The sequence below is a fragment of the Lepidochelys kempii genome, chromosome 9, assembly GCF_965140285.1.
Source record: "Lepidochelys kempii isolate rLepKem1 chromosome 9, rLepKem1.hap1, whole genome shotgun sequence".
Taxonomy (NCBI): Eukaryota; Metazoa; Chordata; order Testudines; family Cheloniidae; genus Lepidochelys; species Lepidochelys kempii.
Genome location: NC_136388.1, coordinates 48485896 through 48509756, shown reverse-complemented (window position 1 = coordinate 48509756; position 23861 = coordinate 48485896). Strand labels below are relative to the sequence as shown.

The 23861-nt window shown below is 42.6% G+C and overlaps 1 protein-coding gene across 11 annotated transcripts in view; it reads right to left on the bottom strand.

Moving 5' to 3' along the window:
- STAG1 (STAG1 cohesin complex component) overlaps positions 1-23861 on the bottom strand; it is a 380321-nt gene that overhangs the window by 140452 nt on the left and 216008 nt on the right. For all 11 annotated transcript variants that reach the window (XM_073360216.2, XM_073360219.2, XM_073360217.2 and 8 more), the window contains 3 exons: positions 18581-18695; positions 14038-14155; positions 5950-6053 (listed from right to left, as the gene is read on the bottom strand). In XM_073360216.2, the coding sequence (XP_073216317.1) occupies positions 5950-6053; positions 14038-14155; positions 18581-18695 (337 nt within the window). The remainder of the gene's footprint in view (positions 1-5949; positions 6054-14037; positions 14156-18580; positions 18696-23861) is intronic.

Genomic DNA, 23861 nt, shown 5'->3' with positions numbered 1-23861 from the left:
ATGCCAATGCCCTTCTGACATCTAGGCTATGGAATATGGCTTCTTGAGTAGTCCGGTGGTTTGGGGAAAAAACCCTGGGAGATGAATGGTTTAACACGAAATTCTGAAGACCCCTTAGATAAAATCTTGGATGTGCACATAATGACTCTTTCTCTCTGGTGAATACCATAAATAAGGGATCTGTCATGAAGGCTAAGTGAACCTTAATGGAATTCACAGAAAACCCTGATTTTTCAGTTCCAATAGGTAATCCAATACCCAGGGAAAAGGAGAGTGAGTAGCCAAAATCTGACGACTGTTACACCAAAGATAATATTGTTTCCGTTTCTGGGATGTAAGTATGTCTTGTAGATTCTTTTCTACTATTTAATAAAACATGTTGCACCTCTGACAAACAGGATATCTCTATTGCCAAGAACCACCAAGGAACCATGCTTGGCGCCTCAGAATCTGCAGGTGGGAGTGAAGTGTTCAACCAGTATCTTGGGTCAGTGGGTGAGGACTGACTGTAAGCCTCCAGGAAGGGCGAGAAATGAGTTTGATCAAATAGGGATCCAGACCTGTCTGGGCCACATTGGTGCAATCAATATGACTCTGGCTCGATCTTGTTTCATCTTGTTGAGAACCTTTAATAGTAACAGTGTCAGTGGATACGCATAGAGAAGTCCTTTCATCCATGAGATGAAGAGAATGTTTTGTATCATATGGAGCACTACCTGATTGTGACATTCCTGAGGGTACAATCTGGGCTGTTTAACAGCTGTATCATCTCAATTCTCCAACCTGGGGTGCCTTTTACACTGCTTTGCTGTGAGAGCAACCTCTCCTGATCTGCTCACAGCCTCCAGCACGTAAATTATTCTCAGATACACTGTACGAGTGCTACGGCCAGTCACTCTTGAATTACACTGCAAGGCAACACTCAGTCCCAAACTTTCCCCAGAAATGTCTGTCTGGTACTCCACAGCCCACTCCTGGGCAATCCAAGCTCATATAAAGTCTGGCATTTTACGGATTTTCTCAAACATTTCAGTCCAGGCACACTGGTTTAGACAAAACAATAAAACAAGCTTATTAGCTAGAGAAGGATAGATTTTAAGTGATTACAAGTAAGGAGGCATAAAAGTTAGAATTGGTTACAAAGAAATAAAAGGTGAAACACAACTAACACCTAACTTAACAAGCTAAGTGAACTCAAAGCAAAAGTCTCTCTCACCACGTATTCTTGCAGTCTTACTGGCCGAATTCCTTTCTGCCAGGATCCCTCCCCAATCCAATGATGCTTCCTTTGTCCTTCAAGTGTTATCGATGCCGTGAATAGAGTTGAAGGAAAAAATGATTTGGGCATCTGTTTTTCATTCTTTATACTTTTTCCTCTCCTTTGAGAACCATCTCCAGCTGGGGTTTAGGAGACAGAAAATCTGTGGCATCAGGAACCTTCAGCTGTTTCTTTGTAAATTTCTTGCTCACATCCTTTTTCTTGCAAAGAATGGCTGTTTAAACAGACGATAGTCCATTTGATTTTGTTGACACTACTTGAGGTATCAGTTTGCCTTTTGTCTCCGAGGAACTGGTTTGTGGCTACTTTCCTAGATTTGGATTATGTCTTAACTGCATACAATATAATCTTATAACTTTACATACAATGTTGCCACACACATTTGACCAGGGCAATAATGATCAGCAAATCATGAGTTTTCAGATGATACCTTACAATGCATAGTTTGTACAAAATTTATCATAGTCTTGAAAAAGGGGTGGACGTTGGGATACGGACTGTCAGACTGATACGTTTTGCGTTGGCTGCCATGGCAAACAGAGTAACCTCCCGGCTCAGAATATCTTGTGAAGGACTCAGTAGTTCAGTTCCCATTCGTAATTTTGAAAGACATGTCTGCTGAGGTCATCTGCCTTAGAGTTCTCAATACCTTGGGAGGCAAGAAGCTGAAATGAATATGTGGTTGGCTATGCACCAACTTCAGAGTTTTATCACTTCAGCACAGAGAGATGGGGAATGTGCATCTTCCTAATGCTTGATATAATACATGCATGCCATGTTGTCGGTCATTATCTTTACAGAATTTGATTTGATTAGCAGTAGAAAGTGTGGACAAGCATTTTTGACGGCTCTCAATTCCAAAAGATCAATGTATAGAAGCTGCTCTTGCAGTGTCCATTTTTCCTCAAATCTTGTGAGGTCCCAGATGTAACCCGCAATCCAAAAATGAAGCATCTGATATTATCAGTATGGTAGGGGGAATCTACAAGAATGGAACACCTGTGCAGGTTTTGGTTTGGTCCTTCCACCAGTTGAGTGAGTGAGGAACCCACTGAGGTACAGATATTAATCTGCCTAAACTGCATTTGTTTGGTTTGTAATACCCTGTAGAACTCGGAGATGTAATCTGGCACGCTGCACACTACAAAGACACAAGCTGACATGTGTCCTAGCAGCTGAAGACAATCTTTTATTACTTGAGGACCACCCAGAATCTTTTAGATGAGATTTGCTCATGCATGAAATCTGTTGTATGGTAGCTATGCTCTGCCTGTCAGTGCATCCAGGGAAACTCCTATGAAATCTAAATGCTGTAGAGGAGTCAAAGAGGACTTTAAGGTTAATTTGAAGGCCCAAGCTGTGAAACAGGGAACAAGTGATCCTTACTGATGTCAGCGCTTCCTGACATTCTCTGTCCCTGATCAAACAATTGTCTATGTGTGGGAAAATGATTATACCCAAACGACGTAGGTAAACAGCAACTACTTCCAGAATGTTTGAAAATATCCTTGATACTGAAAATAGAACAAAAGGGAGCACCCTGTATTTGTAGGGCTCATTGTTTATTAGAAAATAAAGAAATCTCTTGTAGTGAAGAGTAAATAGAGACATTAAAATGAGTCTTCTAGGTTGAGAGTTGCAAACCAATCTCTTACTTCTAACAAAGGAATTATTTCTGCAAGTGTCACCATCCTGAATTTTTGTTGCTTTACACATTTATTTAGAGACCTAAGGTCTAAAATTAGCCTCCACCCCCCTCCATTCTTTTTGGGAATCAGGAAGTACTTTGAATAGAATCCCCTATGTTGCATAGGAACTGGTTCTATAGTTTCTAAATGTAGAAGACAGGTCACCTCTTGCTCTAGCAACTGATCATGAGAGGAGTCCTTGAAGAGGGATGGGGATGGGGAATGGGTAGGAGGGATAGATTTGAAATGGATAGTGTAATCAGCTGTTATGGTTTCCAAAACTCATTTGTTTGATGTTATATGTTCCCATGCATCCTGAAAATGGGAGAGAGGGCACCCAAAAGGAAGGAAAGGTGTAAGATGGTGCAGCTGTAAGACTTTGTCAGTTGGACGGTTGAGACTCTTGACAAAGCCATCAAAACTGTCACTTGGAGGACATGGATGGTTAAGATGATGTAGCTGTAGCCAAAGACGGTTTCTTTTTTGTGTATCTTGGTCTCTTGGACAGAGGTGCAGAAGGTCTACAATATGTTGAATATGGATGGGCATGCTCTCTGTGTCATCTGAGACCTAATAAATATCCTTTTATTTACTGGAGTGTAAATCCCTAGGGGTTGCAGTTTAGCTCAAGTCCTTTAAAGTGTGGAGAGATATATCCATCAGGTCCCCAAAGAGCTTGGACCATCAAAAATGAGGTTGTTGACAGTACTCTGCACCTCTCTTGTAAAGCCCAACATCCGTAGCCAAGATGCTCTTCTGAAGTTTGTAACATACTAGAGTTTATGGTGAGACTCCTGAATCTCCTCTAAGGGAATCTGCAGAATGTCAGCAATCTGCTTCATCAGTGCATGAAACTGCCCAAAGTCACCCGCCATAGAAGGTGATGAAGACATGACAGCTTAATTAGCACGTAAGTAGGATATATTAGAAAGAGGTGTCACCTCCTCATCGACCCTTGCCTCTTGCTCCTTAAAGATCTCTCTGGCCTAGATGATGGTAAAGGGGGGAGAGGAGAATGAACTCTTCTCTGTTCCTTCCGGTAGTGCGAGGACCTCAATGTAAACTGTTGTTGATAGAACACCCACAGATCCCAGTAAGGCCACTGAGGAGGCCCAAATGGCATAGGTTGTGGCAGCCATCTGTGTTCCTGCCATGTGGGTGTCATTTATGTCTATTCTCCTATAATCCGTCAGTGTAGGAGGGAAAACAATGTGTTCTAGAAACCTGCCCTGAAATTTGAGAATCTGATGAGTCCTCTTCCACATACTCATAGCTGTTGAGCTTGCAGAGCAGATGAGGGCAATGTGGTGTTCTAGATGATAGAGGGATCGGTGACCGAGAGAGTCTTGACAACTGACTAATCCCCAGCACTTGTTAACAGAGGAGACTCTGGCTCAGAAAGTATTATCAGATCCTTAGGGTATGTAAACTCTTGAGATACTGACTGTATCAAAGATTGGGCTGAGTGGGAACCTATGGAGGATGGCTTCAGTACTGTTGCAGCTGGCACCAAGCACTTGTTATAGGATTCCCTCAGTACCATAGGTAGGTGAGCAGTCTTTGATAGCGTTAATTTTCTTGTTATTTGTACTGAGTGTTGTTGAGGGATGGGGTTCGTCTTTTCAACCCGGAGCAGAGTTAAGTAAGGTTAACTGGCTGTGACTAGTATCTATGGATGAACACAGTTGATTTGCTAGGGGAATGGAAAGTCTGCATGCTCCTTTCTAAGTGAGCAATTTGTATCAATTCTGTGAGAAGACAAACAGTTTCTTTAAAAAAATCAAATGGAAATGGAAACCATGTGAAATAGGGAAATTCCTCTCCAACTCAATTATGGCAGATGGAAATCATCTTAGGAAACCCTTACTGTGGTTAAATTTTGTTGCAGTATTTGACTGAACTGTAAGATCTATTTCAACAACAGTCTACAGCCATAAGAATAGCCATACTGGGTCAGACCAAAGGTCCATCTAGCCCAGAATCCTGTAGTCTCACAGTGGCCAATGCCAGGTGCCCCAGAGGGAATGAACACAACAGGTAACCATCAAGTGATCCTTTCCCTGTCACTCATTCCCAGCTTCTGGCAAACAGAGGCTAGGGACACCATCCCTGCCCATCCTGGCCAATAGCTATTGATGGACCTATCCTCCATGAATTTATTTAGTTCTTTTACCTGTTATAGTCCTGGCCTTCACAACATCCTCTGGCAAAGAGTTCCACAGGTTGACTGTACTTTGTATGAAGAAATACTTCCTTTAGTATGTTTTAAACCTGCTGCCTATTAATTTCATTTGGTGACCCCTAGTTGAATCTTATTCTGTAAAGCTGAGGAATATTGACATAATTAACATTTATGAACCCTTTGTCATATTTGCTATACTGCTGCAAACTGATTTGACAATACTTACCTAAGTCAAGCAGTTAATAATTTTGTCTGGGTTTTTTTTAAACCAGAGAATAAAGAATTATTTTTCTATGATTTTAATAAAATGTATTGTCTGTCATTTTTCAACAAAAGCATTAAAAAAAAAAATGAGATGCCTTGTCTAAAAATCTGAAGAAAGTGATTTTTCTCAAGATATAATTTTACAACTACCTAATTACTTAGGAATGCAAAAGAACTTTAAAAAATTCTAACATATTCAGATTTATCATTTCCATTACTTTTCTCCAAAAAATAATTCAAGTCAGAACACAATTAGATGGTTACAAAAGTCCCATAAAAATTTTTGTCAATTGTAACAATCTGTCACTATGGTTCTACAGTACATCAATATAATATCACAGAATCATTGAGTATAAGGCCAGAAGGGACCACCACGTCATCCAGTCTGACCTCCTATATGTCACAGGCACCAACATCACCCAACCATTCACACACTGAACCCGACAGACAAAAGTATTACAATATATCTAATACCTATAACATAAACATTTCACAGTAATACAAAGGTCTGAACCATCTATTTCAATAACACTCACTCTCTTGCCAGTCCCCCTGCCCACTGGCGGATGTGCTTCAGCAGCTTGTCGAATTGTACACACCATCAACTCAATCAGAGCACTCTCTTGTCGGTCAGACATTGCTGTGGAGAAAGAAAAGGAAAGTAGATTTGATCATCTGTATTAAAGTAATCATGTACATGGTGATTTTATTGTATGAGTGCATAAAATGCAGAAAACTAGTCAATGGTAAAACTTTCAAGAGTACATAAGTGATTTAGAAGCCATAATCCCATTTTCAAAAAGTGATCTAGGGCCTGGTTTTCAAAGGCATTTAGGATCCTAAAGATGCAGAGAGATGCCTAATGAGATTTTTAACAAGCACCCATTGATTTAATTAGGAGTTAGGTGCCTAGGTGCTTGTGAAATTCTAATTAGGCACCTAAATCCCTTTGAACATCTGGACCTAAGGTCAATGTTGAAAATGGGACTTAGGCACTTCTGAAAATTCTACCCTGAGGTTAAATGTTAGTTTAGAATACAATCTATTCAGTACCATTATATAAGCTTTTCAAAATAATCTATTTCACCATTATCAGAAATTCCTGGTTTAACAGATTTTAAGGCCAGAAGGGACAATTATGATCCTTTACTCTGAACTCCTACAGAACATAGGCTACAGAGTTCTATGCAGTGATTCCTCTATTAAGCCCATAAATTCTGGTTGAGTTAGAAATCTTTTAGAGAAGCAACTGGCTTTGATTAAAATAATTCAAGTGATGGATATTCCATCACACTCCCTTAATTGATTGTTCCAGTAGTTAATTAAATTCACTGTAAAATTCATAAATTATTTCCAGTTGGACTTTATCTAACTTCACCATCTACCCATTGTACCCTGATTTGTGTTTTTCTGCAAGATTAGAAGACCCTCTACCATCAGAGATCTTCTCATATAGGCACTTATAGATTGTAATCAAGTCACCTCTTAACTGTCTCTTTTACAAGCAAAATAGATTGAGATCCTTAAGTCTCTCACCCCTATGGCAGTTTTCCAGCCTTCAAATAATTTTTGTGGCCCTTTTCTGAATCCTCTCCAATTTTTCAACATCCTTTTAAAAAGTGTGGATGCTAGAAATCATGAGTCCCACATACATAAAATCATCTTCCTACTCCTGCTTGAAATTTCTGTTTATATGTCCAAGGATTGCATTAGCCTCCTTAACCACAGCATTGCTCTGAGAGCTCAGGTTCACTTCATTAGCCACTATCACCACTAAGTCCTTTTCAGAGTCACTGTTTTTTCAGGATATTGTTCCCTACCTTGTAAATATGGCCTGCATTCTTTGTTCCTACATACATATGGCCTTGCATTTGGTTGTATTGAAATGACTGTTGTTTAATTGTGCCCAGTTTATCAATTTACCTAGATTACTCTGTAACAATGACCTGCCCTCCTCATATTCATCCGCTGACCATTTTTTGTCATTTGCAAACTTTAGCAAGAATCATTTAATACTTTCTTCCTGATCATTGATAAAAACATTAAATAGCACTGGGCCAATGACTAATCCTTGTGCGAACCCACTAGAAACACACACATTCAATAACAATTCACCACTAACAATTACATTTTATGATCTATCAGTTAGCCAGCCTCTAATCAATTTAATATGTACTACACTAATTTTGTATAATGTTAGTTTTTTAAAATTAGCATGTCTTGCAGTACTAAGTGAAATTGCTTACAAGTACAACATAGTCCAACACCTTTACCAAGAAAGCTTGCAGTCTCATCAAACAGTAATATCAAGTTTGTTTAACAAGATCCATTTTCAATAAAATTAATACCATTCAACATGGATTTATGATCATCTGTTCCTTCCTTCCTGGATGAATTTTAGAGCAGCTGTACCATATTTCTGTGATCAATGTCAGGGTAACAGACCTGCTCATCACCTTTACTCTTTTAAATAACAATACAGTAGCCTTTGAAATACTAAAGCCATTGGAGCTCTGCACCGGAACACGTGTCTGCCTGGATGGGGCCTTTATGTAGTCTAGTGATAACAGCAGTGTACTCAGAGCAACAACTCCCAACTTCTATTCCTGACTTTGCCATTGAATTGGGTAACTTTAGGCAAGTCGCTTAACTTTACTGCACCTTGGTTTATCCCTTTTAGAAAAAGCTATTACAACAGTGATAAATATTATTTATTTCAAATTTATAATAAAGCAGTCATCAATGTGTTTTTTTTCTTCTAGTTTTTATGTATTTTACATTAAAATGATGATGATGTTTGTAAATACTGAGTGGGATTTTAAAAAGGCACCTAAATGACTTAAGAATTGGGAGGGTAGGACACAGGGCGACTGTGCCTAAGTCATTTAAGCACTTCTACATTTCTTGCTCATCATGTTTCCCAGGATTAGATTTTAAGAGCTTGGATTTTATAAATAATGTGATAGATAACTATACCTAAAAATCATAACTGACTTTTGAAACAACATTTTTTGGTTTTGGAATTTCCCAGGTTTATATAATGTTTTATATTTTGGTTTCTTCAGATAAATGAAGGTAGTTTAAAAATATAAACAAATTAAAAATGTAAATGGTGAAGCTAACAATGATTCCTGCTAAGCACTTATTTTTTCAGTGCGCATCTGACAAGATATTCTTGTTCTTTCCTCACATATGTCACTTAGATATGAAAGTGTGAACAGCAAAGTCTACTTTCACCTACTCACTAAATAGCCATAGCAAATTAAGCATCAAATCCAAAACTAAAAGCCAAGTCTCCTACTTCCAAAGTCTTTGATAAACCCACTAGGCCACAGCATTGTAGTTAGCCTATTAAATTATGTCACTGAAAATATTGGGCCTGAATTCTCTACTGCTTTGCATATTTCACCCACCTTTTATTCATTTTAAACAGATGTAAATGTCCACAAAAGGTGCATGGCAGTGAAAAATTAGGTTGAAAGGGAGTGAATTACTCTACACCAAATTACTCCATTGATTTTTATGCCCGTATTTTGGACTCACCTAGTGCTTATTACCTGCAGCCATCAAACCAATTTACAAATGAGGTTATGAATTATTACATACATTTTACTAACCAAGGGCAAAGCTTTGAATAAATTTCTAAGAGTCATTGTGCTCTAGTGTATAAACTCTATGGATCTTGCCACCTCAATGACCAGGGTGTCTTGTGCCAGATTTGCCACAAATTTACTAATTATAATCTCTGGCAAGTCATTAGCTCTGTTCCTCAGCTACCCCACCTGGAAAACTGACCCTGCATATTTCCACCAAGCCATGTGGATATTTTGATGGGGAATGTACAAGGATGAACAATTTTACTTGATGTAGGATTTCCCCTTCACTTTTGAAAAGTAGCCTCAGCAAGTCTGGATGTTAATGATATTCTCTGCTACCCTTTTTTCTCCATCATTTTCATTGGCAGAAAATAATGTCTATTTTCTGGCAATTTCTTAAACATTTTGTAGACTTAAGATCAGTATGGACCACTATGATTCTGACCCAGGGTGTGGTCAGCCATTTTACTGGAAGGAAGTGTAGTAAGAAGGTTACCTTGAACCAAGATTGAAGTCATTAGAAAGCATTTTTCACTTTTATTTGCTTGTAACCATTTTTGACTTTCTCCCTTACACTTGAATTCACTTAGAATCTTATCTCTTTTTGCCAACAAACATTTACATGTTACATTTAATCTAAACCAAGCCAGTGTTTGTTTTAACTGAAGTGATTGTTGCTTTAACTGGAGTTAACAAACTGCTGTGTTTTTGTCTTTTTAATGGGGTAACTTTTACTTCCCTAAAAGTTCCAGTAGAAGGCTGGACATTTCAGGGGTGATGGTTTTGGGGAAATCTGGGACTGGGGTGTGTGTTGGGGGTCACTCGGCTAGTAGTAACCAAGGCTGACGGAGATCATTGTGTGGCTATGATGTAACAAGCAGGCTGCTGAAGTCAGAGATGATGAACCAGGGATGCTGAAAACACAGATACTTAGTGCATGCTTGTGTGGTGACTGGGAATGTCCAGACAGGGATCTCCATAATCAGTGCATTTTAGGGCACTCAGGATTACAGGACAAGAAGTGACACTCTCTCACTGGTCTGGATTGCACCACATAATGTTACATAGGCTGCCCCTACAGGTATGCATTGGTAAATACACGTGGGGCTGAGGATAGGCCAAATGGGAGTAATGTGTATTGATAATGCTGACCTGCCAGTACAAATCTCAGAAAATTTCTGTGGGTTGGGAAAAATCACCACATGGAAATAGGCATCCTGAAGATGGAGGACAGAAAACCAGTTGTTTTAATCTAATATGGAGATAATTATAGCAAGGTTACCATACCTAATCCCATATACTTGAAGTACTTGTTGAGACCTTGGAGGTTAGAATAGATTTCATCCCTCCCTTGGACTTGCAGATCCGGAAATAATGTAAGTAAAATCCCTTTCCTCGATGCTGAAGGGAAACTTCTTCTATGGCTCCTAAAGCAAGCAGAGTCTGAATCTGCTGAAGAAGCAGAGACTCATGACAGGGCTCCCTGAAAAGGGATGAGGTGAAAAAAGGGGGATGGACAGGAATTGGATGGCATATCCCTATCCCACAAAGCTTAATATCCATTTGTACATAGTTACTGTTTCCCAAGACCTGTAGAAGCAGGATAGCCTGTCCCCAAATGGACGGGATATAATCAGGAAGTTGGCAAGCAGTATGCTGCCCTCAAAAGGAGAATCAAATTGGCTGCTTGCCCAAGGTGCAGAAGAAACCACCACAGCTGAACACTCCTGAATTAACAAAGAGGTAAAGCAAGTCTGATGCTTCCTGATAAGCCTGTGGGATCAATATGGTTGATACTGAGACTGATATTTTTGGTACTGAACTTGAGGATGACCTGCAAATGGTACTAGAGTTGACTGTGTGCTGCTGAATTGATCTTGTCTCAATATAAGAAAGCAGGCAGACAGCCCTGCTCTATCCTGCATATGGCCTGCACTTTTCTTAGAAGAGGAGGAATCTCTCCATGTTCTGGAATGGCTCCAGTAAGTCTCGTAACTCCTCTTCCTCAGAGGACCAGAGGAAGAATGATCTCTTCTCCTCAGAGAAGAGTCACAGTATGGCTGGGCAACAGCAGCCTGTGTTGCCCTGGATTTGAGGGGTGTGTAGACCCCAGAATGTGATCAAGCCAATTTCAACCACATTATGTGCATTCAGCCACCATAAATTAATGAAGTAGAACACCACATAGTTAAGGGTTAATTTGAAGTGGGCTTTTAGATACAAGGTCATATCTAGCTGGCAATTTCTGCTAATCAGAATGGGGGCAGGGGACAGACAAGGAAACAACTGAGACTGAAAATCTTGGTGGTTGGAAAATGTTGAATCTAGACGCCTCTGATATTAAAAGTTTATTGAAAGCAGGAAAACTGATAATTTAGTAGGGATTATTATGACCTATGTGTTTTGTAGAAGTTAGTTATAAAGTCTAGATAATAGAGTGTACTTTGGATCAGTTCTCTGAAGCCATCTTGAGAGACGTTTTTCCTGATACCCTTTCTCCCCAGCAAGTGAGTAACTGGCCACTGCGATCCTCCTGTTAATTACTCAATACCATTCCAGATGTTAGGTAAATATCTGGGATGTTTTAAACCTATTGCTTATGTCTGTGTGTGCTTAAATCAAATAAACTGCCATGTTAGATAAGAGCATGCTTACTTGTATTTAACCTTGATCAGACAGAATTGCTGGGTTCCTACTGATTTATTCCTGACACTGCCTGGAGTGAAATAGTTAAGTTGCCCCTGCTGTGGGTTCTGAAAACCCCGGGTAACACCTATGCCAGCTCTGAGGTTCTCTGAGGGACTAGATGATCTGTGGAGGCTCCCGGCACCAAAATGGGCCTCTTGGTTTGCTCCATAAGGTGCTGCTTCTGGTGTATGTCTCTGGCTATGTGCATTCTCTTTTTGAACAACTTACAAATGGAACACTTTCCCTTTATGTTTGCCCTTCTCTGAGACACAGTAAACAGCAAGTGTGAGGATCACTGTTAGGGATAGCTACCCCACATTATGGACTGTGTTTAAAATCTGGCGATGGCATTGCACTAGGCTAAATACTATTTAACTAAATAATTAACATAACTAATTACTAAGTGTACTACTACTACTAACTGTAATTAAATAACTATGGACACACATTCACAGAAAAATCACTGTGACACCAAAGCTTAACGTAACATACCCCACCCGAAAGTTCTGACCCAAGCCACAGCCATGAGGAGGAACAGAGGGGCATTGGGACAACGCTACCCTTAAATAAACTCGGGAGGGGCTATGAAGAGTCAGAGAGTGCATGGACTCCCCTGATGGGAACTGCTAAGCAAAGTTCTCCAGCTTCAGCTCGCTGGGCCAGCACACACCTGAGAGGAATACAAGTCTGCAACCATTCAAAGAACAATTGAAAAATATCTACTGTGTGTGTTCAGTGAGTTATCTATGTTTGAATAATCATGTAATCAAACTAAATCCAACTTCCTTTAAATGAGGCCATGCACTGCTCCTCAGCTGCAAGAAAGATCCAAAAATGGGGATGGGGGAAATACATATTTTCCTTTCACCTCTCATTCAAAAACACTTGAACTGTTTACATTCAAATTTTCCTGAATAATTCACCTTGAGGCAGAGGCCAAGCATGGAAAATTTCATTCCCAAGGTTGAGAGTTTCAAAAAGTAATGAGCCTCAACTATAATACCCACCATAATTCCCTAATCACAGCAATGATTTACAAAGAAACGTTAAAGAACTTGAATTTGGGCCAAAATCTCTACAACAATCCTGTTCCTTTGCACTACCTGATTGGTGCTATGGAGCTGGAATCTCCTTGTAGGAGACCAGTTGTGAATTGGCCCAGCAGAGAGGATCTCTCATCTGGCATAAAGCTCATAGAATCAGCTTCTGCACCAACTGTTCTCTCCACCCTGGCACTGGGATGCACAGACACAGAGAGAGTCAGAAAGGAGTGGAGCACAGCTCTATTGCATCAATTCTCAGCTGGTATAAGATACATCTGGCCCTTGGCTTGCACTGGGGCAGGTGCAGAATGGTCCACAAAATCAGGGAGCATACTCCTTGATGGCCTCTCCTGAGTGTTCGTCACAGGAGAGAAACTGAACTTAGCAACGACTCTTAGTTGTTAACCAAAGAGCAATGAGTTAACGTTCATTAATAGATTGTTCAGATAGTAGATTTCCTAATTACAATGTCAGAAAAAATCAATAGAGGAATTCAATATGAGATACAGAAGAACTGTATTTGGAAAGTATTGTCTTTCAGGCTTGATAAGTCTATTGTTAACATATATTCCCATGATGGTATGCACAAACACAGGCATCTATTTTTTATTTCATTCATTACACTAGATTCAGCAAAGGAATTCAGCAGCAAGATTCCATTTCCCCCTCTTTTCTCAACATTTGAATAGTTCTAGATTTAGTTTTTACATCTGAATAAACTGGCACTTTTCCAGACATAGTTGTTTTTAGCAATAAACTTGTTGTTGATAAAGCAATGTTTTATACAAACCCCTAAATTCAATAATTATCACCTGAAGTATTGGCTCTATTCAAAGCCATATTATTATTATAATTACCCAGTTTAAAGTGCCCAATAACATGGTAGTCACATCACTGTTCAGATAAGAAAAGAAGGTGCTGGCCTCTAACTGTAGACAATGTCAGAATGAAGGAGGCAAGCAAACAGCAAGATGAAAACTAGTGAGCAATTAGTAATGCCATTGTTTCAATTAAATATGAAACAAACAAAAAAAAGTGTCCCTTTGATCATTGTGTCTTGAGGACGAATTAAGGCAGTTCCCATTTAATGTGCTGCCTTCTACTTGAAAATCTGCATTAACCCCTCCCAAAAATCAGATTAATTAAAATATAATATTTCCATTTTGCATATCACTTCTAAATGTAGGATTGGAATCAGACATTCATATCATCCAAAGATTAACAGCATTTTTATTAAGAAGAATTAACCATGTTTTATTACATCAATTTAATGTATTTAACAAAGTGACACAAATACCTTCTTCTCCTTGAACTGGTTCTTCCAATAGCAATTCTGTCATGCACTCCCAGTCCTTCAGCAGTTCTTGAGAGCTCTCCCACAAACTATCCACTAAGTAAGCTGCATGTTCATGCAACTAGAAATAACAAATCAAATGTCAATAAAGCTTTCTGGTTCAAACAGAGCTTCATCAACTATTATAATGGTTTGAGCGAAGACAGTGTTCTTATATCACTAAGAAGGAAAACTAAATTTGAAATTAATGTTGGAAGGTCCACTTTCCAACAAAAAGCCATATAACTGCATAACCATGGTGAAACTTTTATTTTATGGAAGGGTGAGTGGAGTATGAGAAAGAAATGAGGGCTCTTTTCTTATATGACACTTTACTTGCAGGTGTCTTCCAGGTCACAGCTTGTATCATGACATGAGAAGAATCATAGAATCATATGGTTAAAAGGGACTGCAAGGGTCATCTAGTCTAAGCCCCAATCCCACCAGAATGCTTGTCACACTTTTCTGTAGAGTTAAGGTGTCATAATAGTGGACAGTGGGGGATGGGGGGAGAAGAAGAGACACATTCTATCGAGGTGTTTATTTTTCTTTTATTAACCGTATGTAATAGGCATAGGGAATTTCATGTTAGTTTTAATATAGTATACATCTTAAGCATCACAATATCTACTGTAATAATGAAAAATTACACAATAGTGTTCATTCAATGTAACACTTTACAACTAGACTGCTAAAAGTTTGAAACTAATGATTACTGTTTAATAACATAGCTCAACAACAGCAACTGGATTGGATACATTTATCTAAGAAATGTTAAAAATTTTAGGAGGAAAGGCATTATTTATGGACAAGAAATTATTATAAAGATTTTTCACTTTATGTGCAGACCTATCCACTTTTCAGCATACACACGGAACAGGAACCAAATAGCTATTGAGTGTAGCTCTGAGATCTGGATACATAATGGACAATACTTTCAAAACTGCTCAGCATTGGCCTAACTCGGGTCTCATTAAAAGTAATGGTAAAACTCTCATTTACCTAAATCGGTGCAGAATTAAGCCAATGTTGAGTGTTTCTGAAAATCCCATCAGACGTTTCTTCATAACACCACCATTCAGTTAAACTGAGAAAAATCATTCTGGAAAGAATAGCCATTCGCTTCCACTGACTTGTAAGAAAATCATGAGCTACCATCAACAAGTAAGACCACAGCATCCTGATTTGACTAATTACCAAATATGGTGCTGATCCCCGGAGAAAGAAACCTTGGGTGTTAGAGGCTGATGTAAGTGCCAGCTTTCATAAACTTCTGTACTGATGGGCTGTTCTAAGAGGAACTGAAATGGGATATAAAAGCTCTTTGATGCTTGTCATGGTCACAGGGCTAGCTGTACCTCTGCCCCCACCCCCCTGCCCTCCCGAGTGCACCTCCATAGGTGTTCAGACCTTGTGGCTTTACCTCTCCTGGAGTGGAATCCCTGTATTCTCCCACTCTAAAACTGGGTCCTGGGCTACAGTATCCTATGGACAGGTATGACCGTGTTTGGGTATCTTTGGTTCTTTCCTTGGGGAGTTTGCAACCAGTGGTAAACACAAGCAATCAGACAGCCCTTTCAAATCAAAGTGCTGTTTAATTTCAACAGTAGGGACAAAGCATAATGTAAGAGAAAAGGGTTTAAAAACAATAAAAAGGCTACATGGATGTCTATCTTATCTAAAGAGACAAGGTAGGTGAGGTAATATCTTTTATTGGACCAACTTCTGTTGGTGGAAGGTACAAGCTTTTGAGCTATACAGAGCTCTTATTCTGGTCTGGGGAAGAAAAAGACCTCTGTGTAGCCTGACAGCTTATATCTTCCACCAACAGAAGCTGGACCAAAATATTACCTCACCCATCTTGTTTCTCTCAGATACTGGGACCAACATAGCTACAACCAACACCACAAACAAATATCTTATCTAAAGTTTACCATCTCCCTGGAAAGTCTAATTTGTTCAGACTCCCAAGGATGATCTCTGTGTGTGCCTGTTCCCCCTGAACAGCTCCCTGATAACTACCTCACCTCTAAGGGGGGAGGGATAGCTTAGTGGTTTGAGCATTGGCCTGCTAAACCCAGAGCTGTGAGTTCAATCCTTGAGGGGGCCATTTAGGGATCTGGAGCAAAAATTGGGGATTGGTCCTGCTTTGAGCAGGGGGTTGGACGAGATGACCTCCTGAGGTCCCTTCCAACCCTGATATTCTATGACTGATTCTAATCTGAGAGTCTTTTTGTCTTATTGATCTTTTGGCTCCCACGCAGAGCAAACAAACAGTGTAATTTAGCTGGAGCCAAGGAATTAGGTTCTTCACAGTTAATAGTTCTGGTATTCTCTCTTAGCCCTTGCAGTATTTACCAGGAGGTATTTTAGCTGGAGCCATTGTCTGGCCTTCCTGCTCATCTCCCAACCTCCTGCTATTAAACTAAGACACATATGTGTACTGTAAAAATTCCCAGTGAGCCAAAATAGCTATACAATTATGAGCCCAATAACCAGGTCACATACAGTATTCATAAATTATTACATACCAGCCCCATGTCCTTCACAATCCTTATGAAGTGTAGCCTGCTAAGCTAGCACCACACTATTCTAGGTTGTCTTTAAGAAACATCTCTCTGATAGCAAAGGCAGACACTGGCACTGAGGCAGAAGAAGTGGTCTCAGGGAAACTATATGGTTTACACAAGAAAGCACATTTTGCTGAACCTGGCTTTAGGGACCAAGGCTAGAGTTCCATGAGCTGAATTCTCCTCTCTCCTCAGTGGGGTGGGACAAGGCTGGCTCTTGGTAATCTCTCTGAGTTTCAATGGAGCAAAGCACATTGGGAACTGAAGCTCATCATGGCTGTCATAACAGTAGACCTAGCTTCCAGCAAGGTCTGATGGAATGTGAGGAATGTATAACAACAGCACCTTTGACAGACCAAGGGAGAGACACAGAAAGAATCAGGCTCTAGAGACCTCTCTCCTGGAAGAAGCAAACAAATAAACCCATTTCCTTATGTTTTTATTTTGCGATGATTTTTGCTGTAATTACTTTGAGGCACATATTCACGTTTCTCTGAGCATTCTGTTAGTGTCCTTCTGGCAGAGCCTCCTCCTCCCTTCTGCTCTGTGTGCAGGTCACCCAAGATTCTGCCCTTAGACCTTTCTCTTTTCACTGTAAACCCTGTCTCTGGGAGATCTCATCTTGCTTCAGTGATCATTTTATGCTGAGGACACATACATACCTCTCTCCATCACAAACCTAGATTAGATATGGCAATCTACTCCACATAGGGCTATGCTTCAAAACCTTCCAGTGGCAGAAACCAGTGTAGACAGCAGTGGCCCACGTTATAAGTAAAGTATCTCACTAAAGGTTGCACTCATGGCTCCTTGATCCCCACTGGCTACTTGTGAGTTTCTGGGAGATGTTAATACCCATTGGACTATATTCAAATCTTTCCCCTTCTTACTTCTCAATATTGCTAAGATCCATCTGTTTCTTTCCACTCCCACAACCAAACCTCTTGTAAAAGCCCTCATTATATCCTGCCTATGCTACTGAAACACCCTCCTTTCTGGCTTCTCAAACACAAACATTGCCCTTTCTTGTCCACAGATTTGATCATGTCATTCCCCTCTTCCAATCCTTCCTTTGCTATCTACTTACTATTGAATAAAGCTTCCTTCAAAGCTCTCCACATTTCTGTCCCTCCCTTTTCAAATTTTATGCTGCCTCTATCTCTCCACTCCACCAACGTTCCCAGGCTCGTCTGTTTGTCAACTTCTTACAGTCACCTCCATGCTTTCGATCATGCAACTTCCTATGCACTGTACAACCTTCCTGAAACCATCAGAAGGCTGCTACCCTACTCATATTTAAGTCCCCTTTAAGACCAATTTCTGCTCTGCAGCTTACAGTGAATGGCATTAACTTGTATATACATTGCCTTGTTTTTGTTACCCTGTTAGTATCTTCTGCCTATGAGTCTGTCTATCTGTTTTTAGATTGTGAGCTCCCTGGAATAGGCACCAGACTTTTTTTAATGTCCGGAAAGTGACTAGTACACATTTGGTGTGACCATAAAATAAATAAATAAATGTCTCCAAAGGGTGTCTGGAAGACACTCAAGCAGTGAGACTTTAATTAGATTTTGTTCCTTTTTGGGATTGGTTAAAATAAAGTTATCCAGAAAATATGATTGCTTCCTTTTTTTAAAGCACATTCCACAGACTCATTCTTTTAGTTTGTCCTGCAATAGGCACCACCAAAATATACATTCTGGTGAACGATAGTAGCCAGAGTGGGGAAAGCAGAGTTGATTACACGGAAGACAGGCAAGAGTAAAACAAATCCTAGGCAGGATATTGGTTTGAGTTTACTTTACAGACAAGGAGAAGGGGATCCAATGCATATGGTGTCACTCGCATTAAAACCTGTTTGTAAAAGTTGATCAATCACCTTAAATAAGTTTCATGTTTTGCTAAATATATAAAATTGGTATCAGAAACGTTTTTACCTCACTTTCAAGAAAGAAAAGAACCAACATCCTAATGAGGTTTCCATTTGGACTGTTCCGTCCTCTCCTCTTTGCTAATGCTTCTTCTGCCTGGGGGTCATGCCTACTAAACAGTCTAGAAATAAGTAACAGGAGTTATAATATTTATATTAAACAGCTTTGTTTGCTCAACATTATGGCTAACATGTTCATTCATAAAATACAATTAAAAAAAGCAGAAACCATTTCCCCTAAAAAACAAACAAACTGCATTTGTTCAGCATCACAGGGCCAGAAACATGTCACACAATGAAAAAATTATGAAATGTACTAGCGTAAAATGTTTATATTATAGCTGGTATTTTAAAGTTTTTAAGTCTTGGGCTGGTATAGCTATCTTGCTGAAAAACAATGTTATTGTGACACTATCAATATAAAAACTAACTGTATGTAGGAGGCTCTAAACTGGATTGCAGCCTGCTTTAACCATTGCTCAGTAATCATAAACTGAACTCAAGTATTTAAACAAAATGCTAACTATGAAAGGAGGCTTTCCCCCCACCCCAACACTGACCTTTATTTCATAAAAATATTGAGGATAAAAATGAGTTACAGTCCAACCTTTGTATGTTTTTTACTCTTCACTTTTACTTAGTTTTCTACAAACTGGCTGGGTGTGGCTGCAACTGAACCTTGTCCTTCTAAAAGACCGTGTGCGGATGGTCAAGGTCAAGGCTTTAATCTCAAACTCATCTCGCCGACGTCACCACCAGCAGGAAAAAGATTTTCTGTGACAGGTGGGAAAGGGAGCAGGAGCCCAGCAGTTCAAAGGGTGGGCCCATTTGCCTGGAGAGGACCAAGCTAAGATCCCACTGTGAGATAGGGGTCCACACCTGCGGGAAGAGTCTCTTGAGGCCTCTCAAGAATCTGACCGCCATGTCATGAGAAAACACCATCTGGCCCTGGATCGGAGGATGGAAAGCGGAGATGGCTGTGAGGTGCACTGTAATGGAGGAGTGTGCCAGACCTTGGCTCCTCAGGTGAAGCAGGTAGTCCAAGATGGACTGAACGGAAGAACGTGAGGGAGAGATGCCACGCTCAGAAGCTCAGTGGGAAATCATCATCCACTTGGCCAGGTAAGTCAGTCTGGTTGAGGGCTTCCTACTCTCTAGGAGGACCTGTTGAACCGCATCCGAACAGGTCTGTTCCTCTGGGTTCAGTCATGCAGCATCCAGGCTCAGAGGTTCAGGGACGCAAGATTGGGATGCAATAGCCGACTGTGGTCCTGTGACAGCAGGTCCAGACAGTTGGGCAGGGGCCAGGGAGGGGCCTTGTGCCCGGCTCATGAGTTTAACAAACCAGCGTTTGCGAGGCCATGCCAGGGTTATGATAACCTGTACTTTGTCTCTCTTGATCATTGTCAGTGCCTAGCTGATGAGCGGAATCAGCAAGAACGCGTACATCAGTCCCCACAACCATGACAGAAAGAAGGTGTCAGAGATGGATCCCCTGCTCAGACCTTGCCAAGAACAGAACCAAGGACACTTCCTGTTCTGTCTGGTGGTGAACAGGTCCACTTGGGGAATTCCCCACCTCTGGAAGATCATGTAGGCTACCTCCAGGTGGAGCGACCACTCGTAGTGGTGGAGAAGTCCCTGCTGAGCTGGTCCACCAGCGCCAGGAAGGTGACAAGCTTCCAGGTGGATTTCATGGCTTATGCAGAAGTCCCACAGACGGAGTGTCTCCTCACAGAGAGCCAACAAGCACACTCCCCCTTTCCTGTTGATGTAGAACATCAAGGCTGTATTGTCCGTCAGGACTTGCACCACCTTGCCCAACAGGTGGGATAGGTAGACTCCGCATTCCAGCCAAACTGTGCTGAGCTCTTTGACGTTTATGTGCAACTTCGCCTCCTCCGGGGACCACATCCCCTCTGTCTAGAGGTCGCCAAGATGCGTCCCCCAGCCGAGGTCCAAGGCATCCAGCATCAACTCGATGGAGTGAGGGGGGGTGTTGAACGGAACCCCCTCTAGGACTGTCCTGTGGTCGGTCCACCATCACAGCGAGGTAAGTATTGACCGGGGAATGATAATCTTTTCCAGGGTGTCCCAGGACTGGGAATAGACCGTCCCCAGCCATTGCTGCGTGGGCCACATCTGGAGTCTGGCATGGCGGACAACGTAAGTGTACACTGCCATGTGACGCAGCAGATGCAGACAGACCCTGGCCTTAGTCAGGGGCAACACAGAGACTTCCACAATGAGGTCTGTTAATGTCTGGATCTTTTCCAGCAGCAGGAGCGCTCTGGCACGGGTTGAGTTCAAGACCACTCCAATGAACTGTATCCTCTGCACCGGCACTAACATCCACTTTCTGTCATTTACCAGGAGGCCCAGGGAGCGGCACATGGCTTGAAGCACCACGATATACCTTTGGACTTGAGACCTGGAGCTGCCCTTGACCAGCCAGCCACCGAGGTACATGTAGATCTGGATACCCTGACACCTGAGGTCAGCACTACCACCAACATGCACTTGATAAATATTCTCGGTGCTGTCACCAGGCCGAACAGGAGGACCACAAACTAGTAGTGGTGGGGGCCCACCATAAACTGGAGGAAGCATCCGTATCCTTGAAAGATTGCTATGTGGAAGTATGTGTCATTCAAGTCGAGGGCGGCATACCAGTCCCCCGGATCCAGGGAGAGGATGATAGAAGCCAGGGAGACCATGTGGAATGTAAGCTTCTTCATATACCTGTTGAGGTCTTTCAGGTCCAGGATGGGCTGTAGACCGCTCTTGGCCTTTCGGATTGAAAAGTACCGGGAATAGAACCTGTACTCGAGAGGAACTTCTTCCACCGCACCCAGCTGTAGTAACCCCTTTACCTCCTGCATGAGGAGACTCTTGTGAGAAAGGTCCCTGAAGAGGGACCTGGAAGGTGGATGGGAATGGGGGTAGAAAGGAACTGAAGGGTATAACCCTGCTCCACTGTGCTAAGGACCCAGCGGTCCAAAGTTATAGCAGTCCAAGCAGGGAGGAAAAAGGAAAGGTAGTTGGAGAACACTGGGAAAAATGGATCCAGGGAATAGTCTGGTAGGTTGCCTTGGGGCGCACCATCAAAACGACCGTTTGGCCTCTTGCTTGTTCCGGGTCAAGCCCGATTGGGCAGAGGGTGGATGTGGGTGGCTCAGGCAGTGTTTGTAGTCCTTGGCTCGTTTGTGGGGCTGGTCCTGCCGAGACTGGCTCCCCTGGATGTAGAGACCCAGGGTTTTCAGATTGGTGCAGGAGTCCTTGAGGCCATGCAACTTGCTGTTTCTTTGCTCCGCAAATATGGCTTGGCCATTGAAGGGCAAGTCCTGCATTGACTGCTGGGCCTCGGTGGACAACCCAGAGAGGAGCAGCCAAGAGGCTCACCGCATGGAGAAAGCGGAAGCCATGGCACGGGCAGCCAGAGTAGCAGCATCTGACGCCACCTGGAGGGCCTCCCTGGCCGCAGTCATGCCTTCACCAAGGATCACTTGAAAATCCTTCTTGGAAGCTTCAGGGAGCGACCCTTCGAACTTGGCCATGGCTTGCCATATCTGAAGTCATATCGGCCAAGGAGGGCTTGGTGGTTGGCCACTCTCAGCTGACGGCTGGAAGACAAATAAACCTTACGTCCAAAGAGATCCAGCTTCCTCAAGGCTTTAGTTTTGGGGGTGGCTCCAGATTGTCCTTGCCTCTCCTTGTGGTTAACTACCTTGACCACAAAGGAATTGGGGGCTGGGTGGGAGTATAAGAACTCATGCCCTTTGGTAGGCACAAAGTACTTGTGTTCAGCCCTTTTGAGATAGGGGCCAGGGAAGAGGGAGTCTGCCACAGGGCATTAGTGATTTTAAAAACCCCTTCATGAAGGGGTAGAGCCATTTTGGCAGGAGCCGAAGACGTCAAACAGAGAGTCTGAGGGCTCTTCCAGTTCCTCTGTCTGAAGCCCCAGGTTGGAAGCGACCATCTTCAAAAGTTCTCGGTGTGCTTTGGTGTCATCCTGAGGAACTGGGTGAGGGGGCCCTGTGATAGCCTCGTCTGGCGACGACGAGGACGATGCCGGTGCCGTGAGAATCTCCACTTCCACTGGTAGTCCACCAGTTTGCTTCCCTGAATCCTCCTGGACCTGTGGAGTCTGACCCCCAACCCCCCAAGCCTCAAGCAGCAGAGGGGAACGAGATACCAAGACCACTGGCCTCTCCGAAGCTCCAAACACCAATCGGGCAGCCTGGGAATGATGGGTGAACCCGCAAGGGTTTCACGAGTACCATGGCGCCGGCCACTGCGCTTGGGGCCATGGGACAAGTTTCGGTGCTGATGATGTAGGCGGCACCACAGGAATCGGGGCTTGTCCTGCAGTCAGGGAACCTTGCTCCGTGCTGGAGCTATAAGAAGAGCAGTCGGTACCAGGTGACCAGGATTCGGCAGAGTGGTGGCTCTCGTCTGACCGGTGCCGGTCAGGGTCTCAGGGACCGACGGCGTTTGGCGGATCTGCGTTGGATACCCGACGATCCATGCCTCACGCTACTCGACTGGTACAGGGATGTCAAACGGGACCGGGAGCTACTATGAGCCAATTGCTGGGAGGATCTTCCTGAGTAAGGCGACCTCCTTCTTGGAGACAGGTGATGATGGCCCAGCAATCAGCTCTCTCTGATCCCTGATCGGTCCCATGATCAGTACCAGGCCCTCGGCGGTGACACATGCATAGGTCCCAACATGGGTTTTCCCAAGACTGGGGTACCACTGGAGCCAGTGTGGGTGGCACAAGGACCCTCAGGATCTCCTGAGCTGCTTGAAGGACTTCGGGTGTCAATGGCACCTGAAGCTAGCCAGGGCCTGCAATGCTACCTGGAGTCGCGGGCAAAGTATGGGATAGGTTGCACCACTCGACTTGCGCTAGGGTCTGACTTCCGGAAGGGAGCGTTGAGCTGCCTGGCACAGGTCTTGGCTCGTGCCCAGCCCTCTCCTTTCCCTTGCAGGAGGTAGGAGATGTTCCCCTCACAGTCTTTTTCGGGTTCTTGACTAGAGCCGTGGAGGAAGACAAGTGCCGGCTTGTGGACAGCGCCGGTGGAGCACTGTGCATGGAGGCCATGGTGCTCGGTGCACACTCGAACTCCTGTTCTGTTGCCAGAATGAGTGTCGACTCTATTAGGAGCACTTTTAGATGGATATCGCGCTCCTTCTTTGTCCTAGGTTTGAAGGACTTGCAGATACGACACTTATCGCTTATGGCCCCTCGCCTAAGCGCCTTAGGCAGCTGGTATATGGAGCAC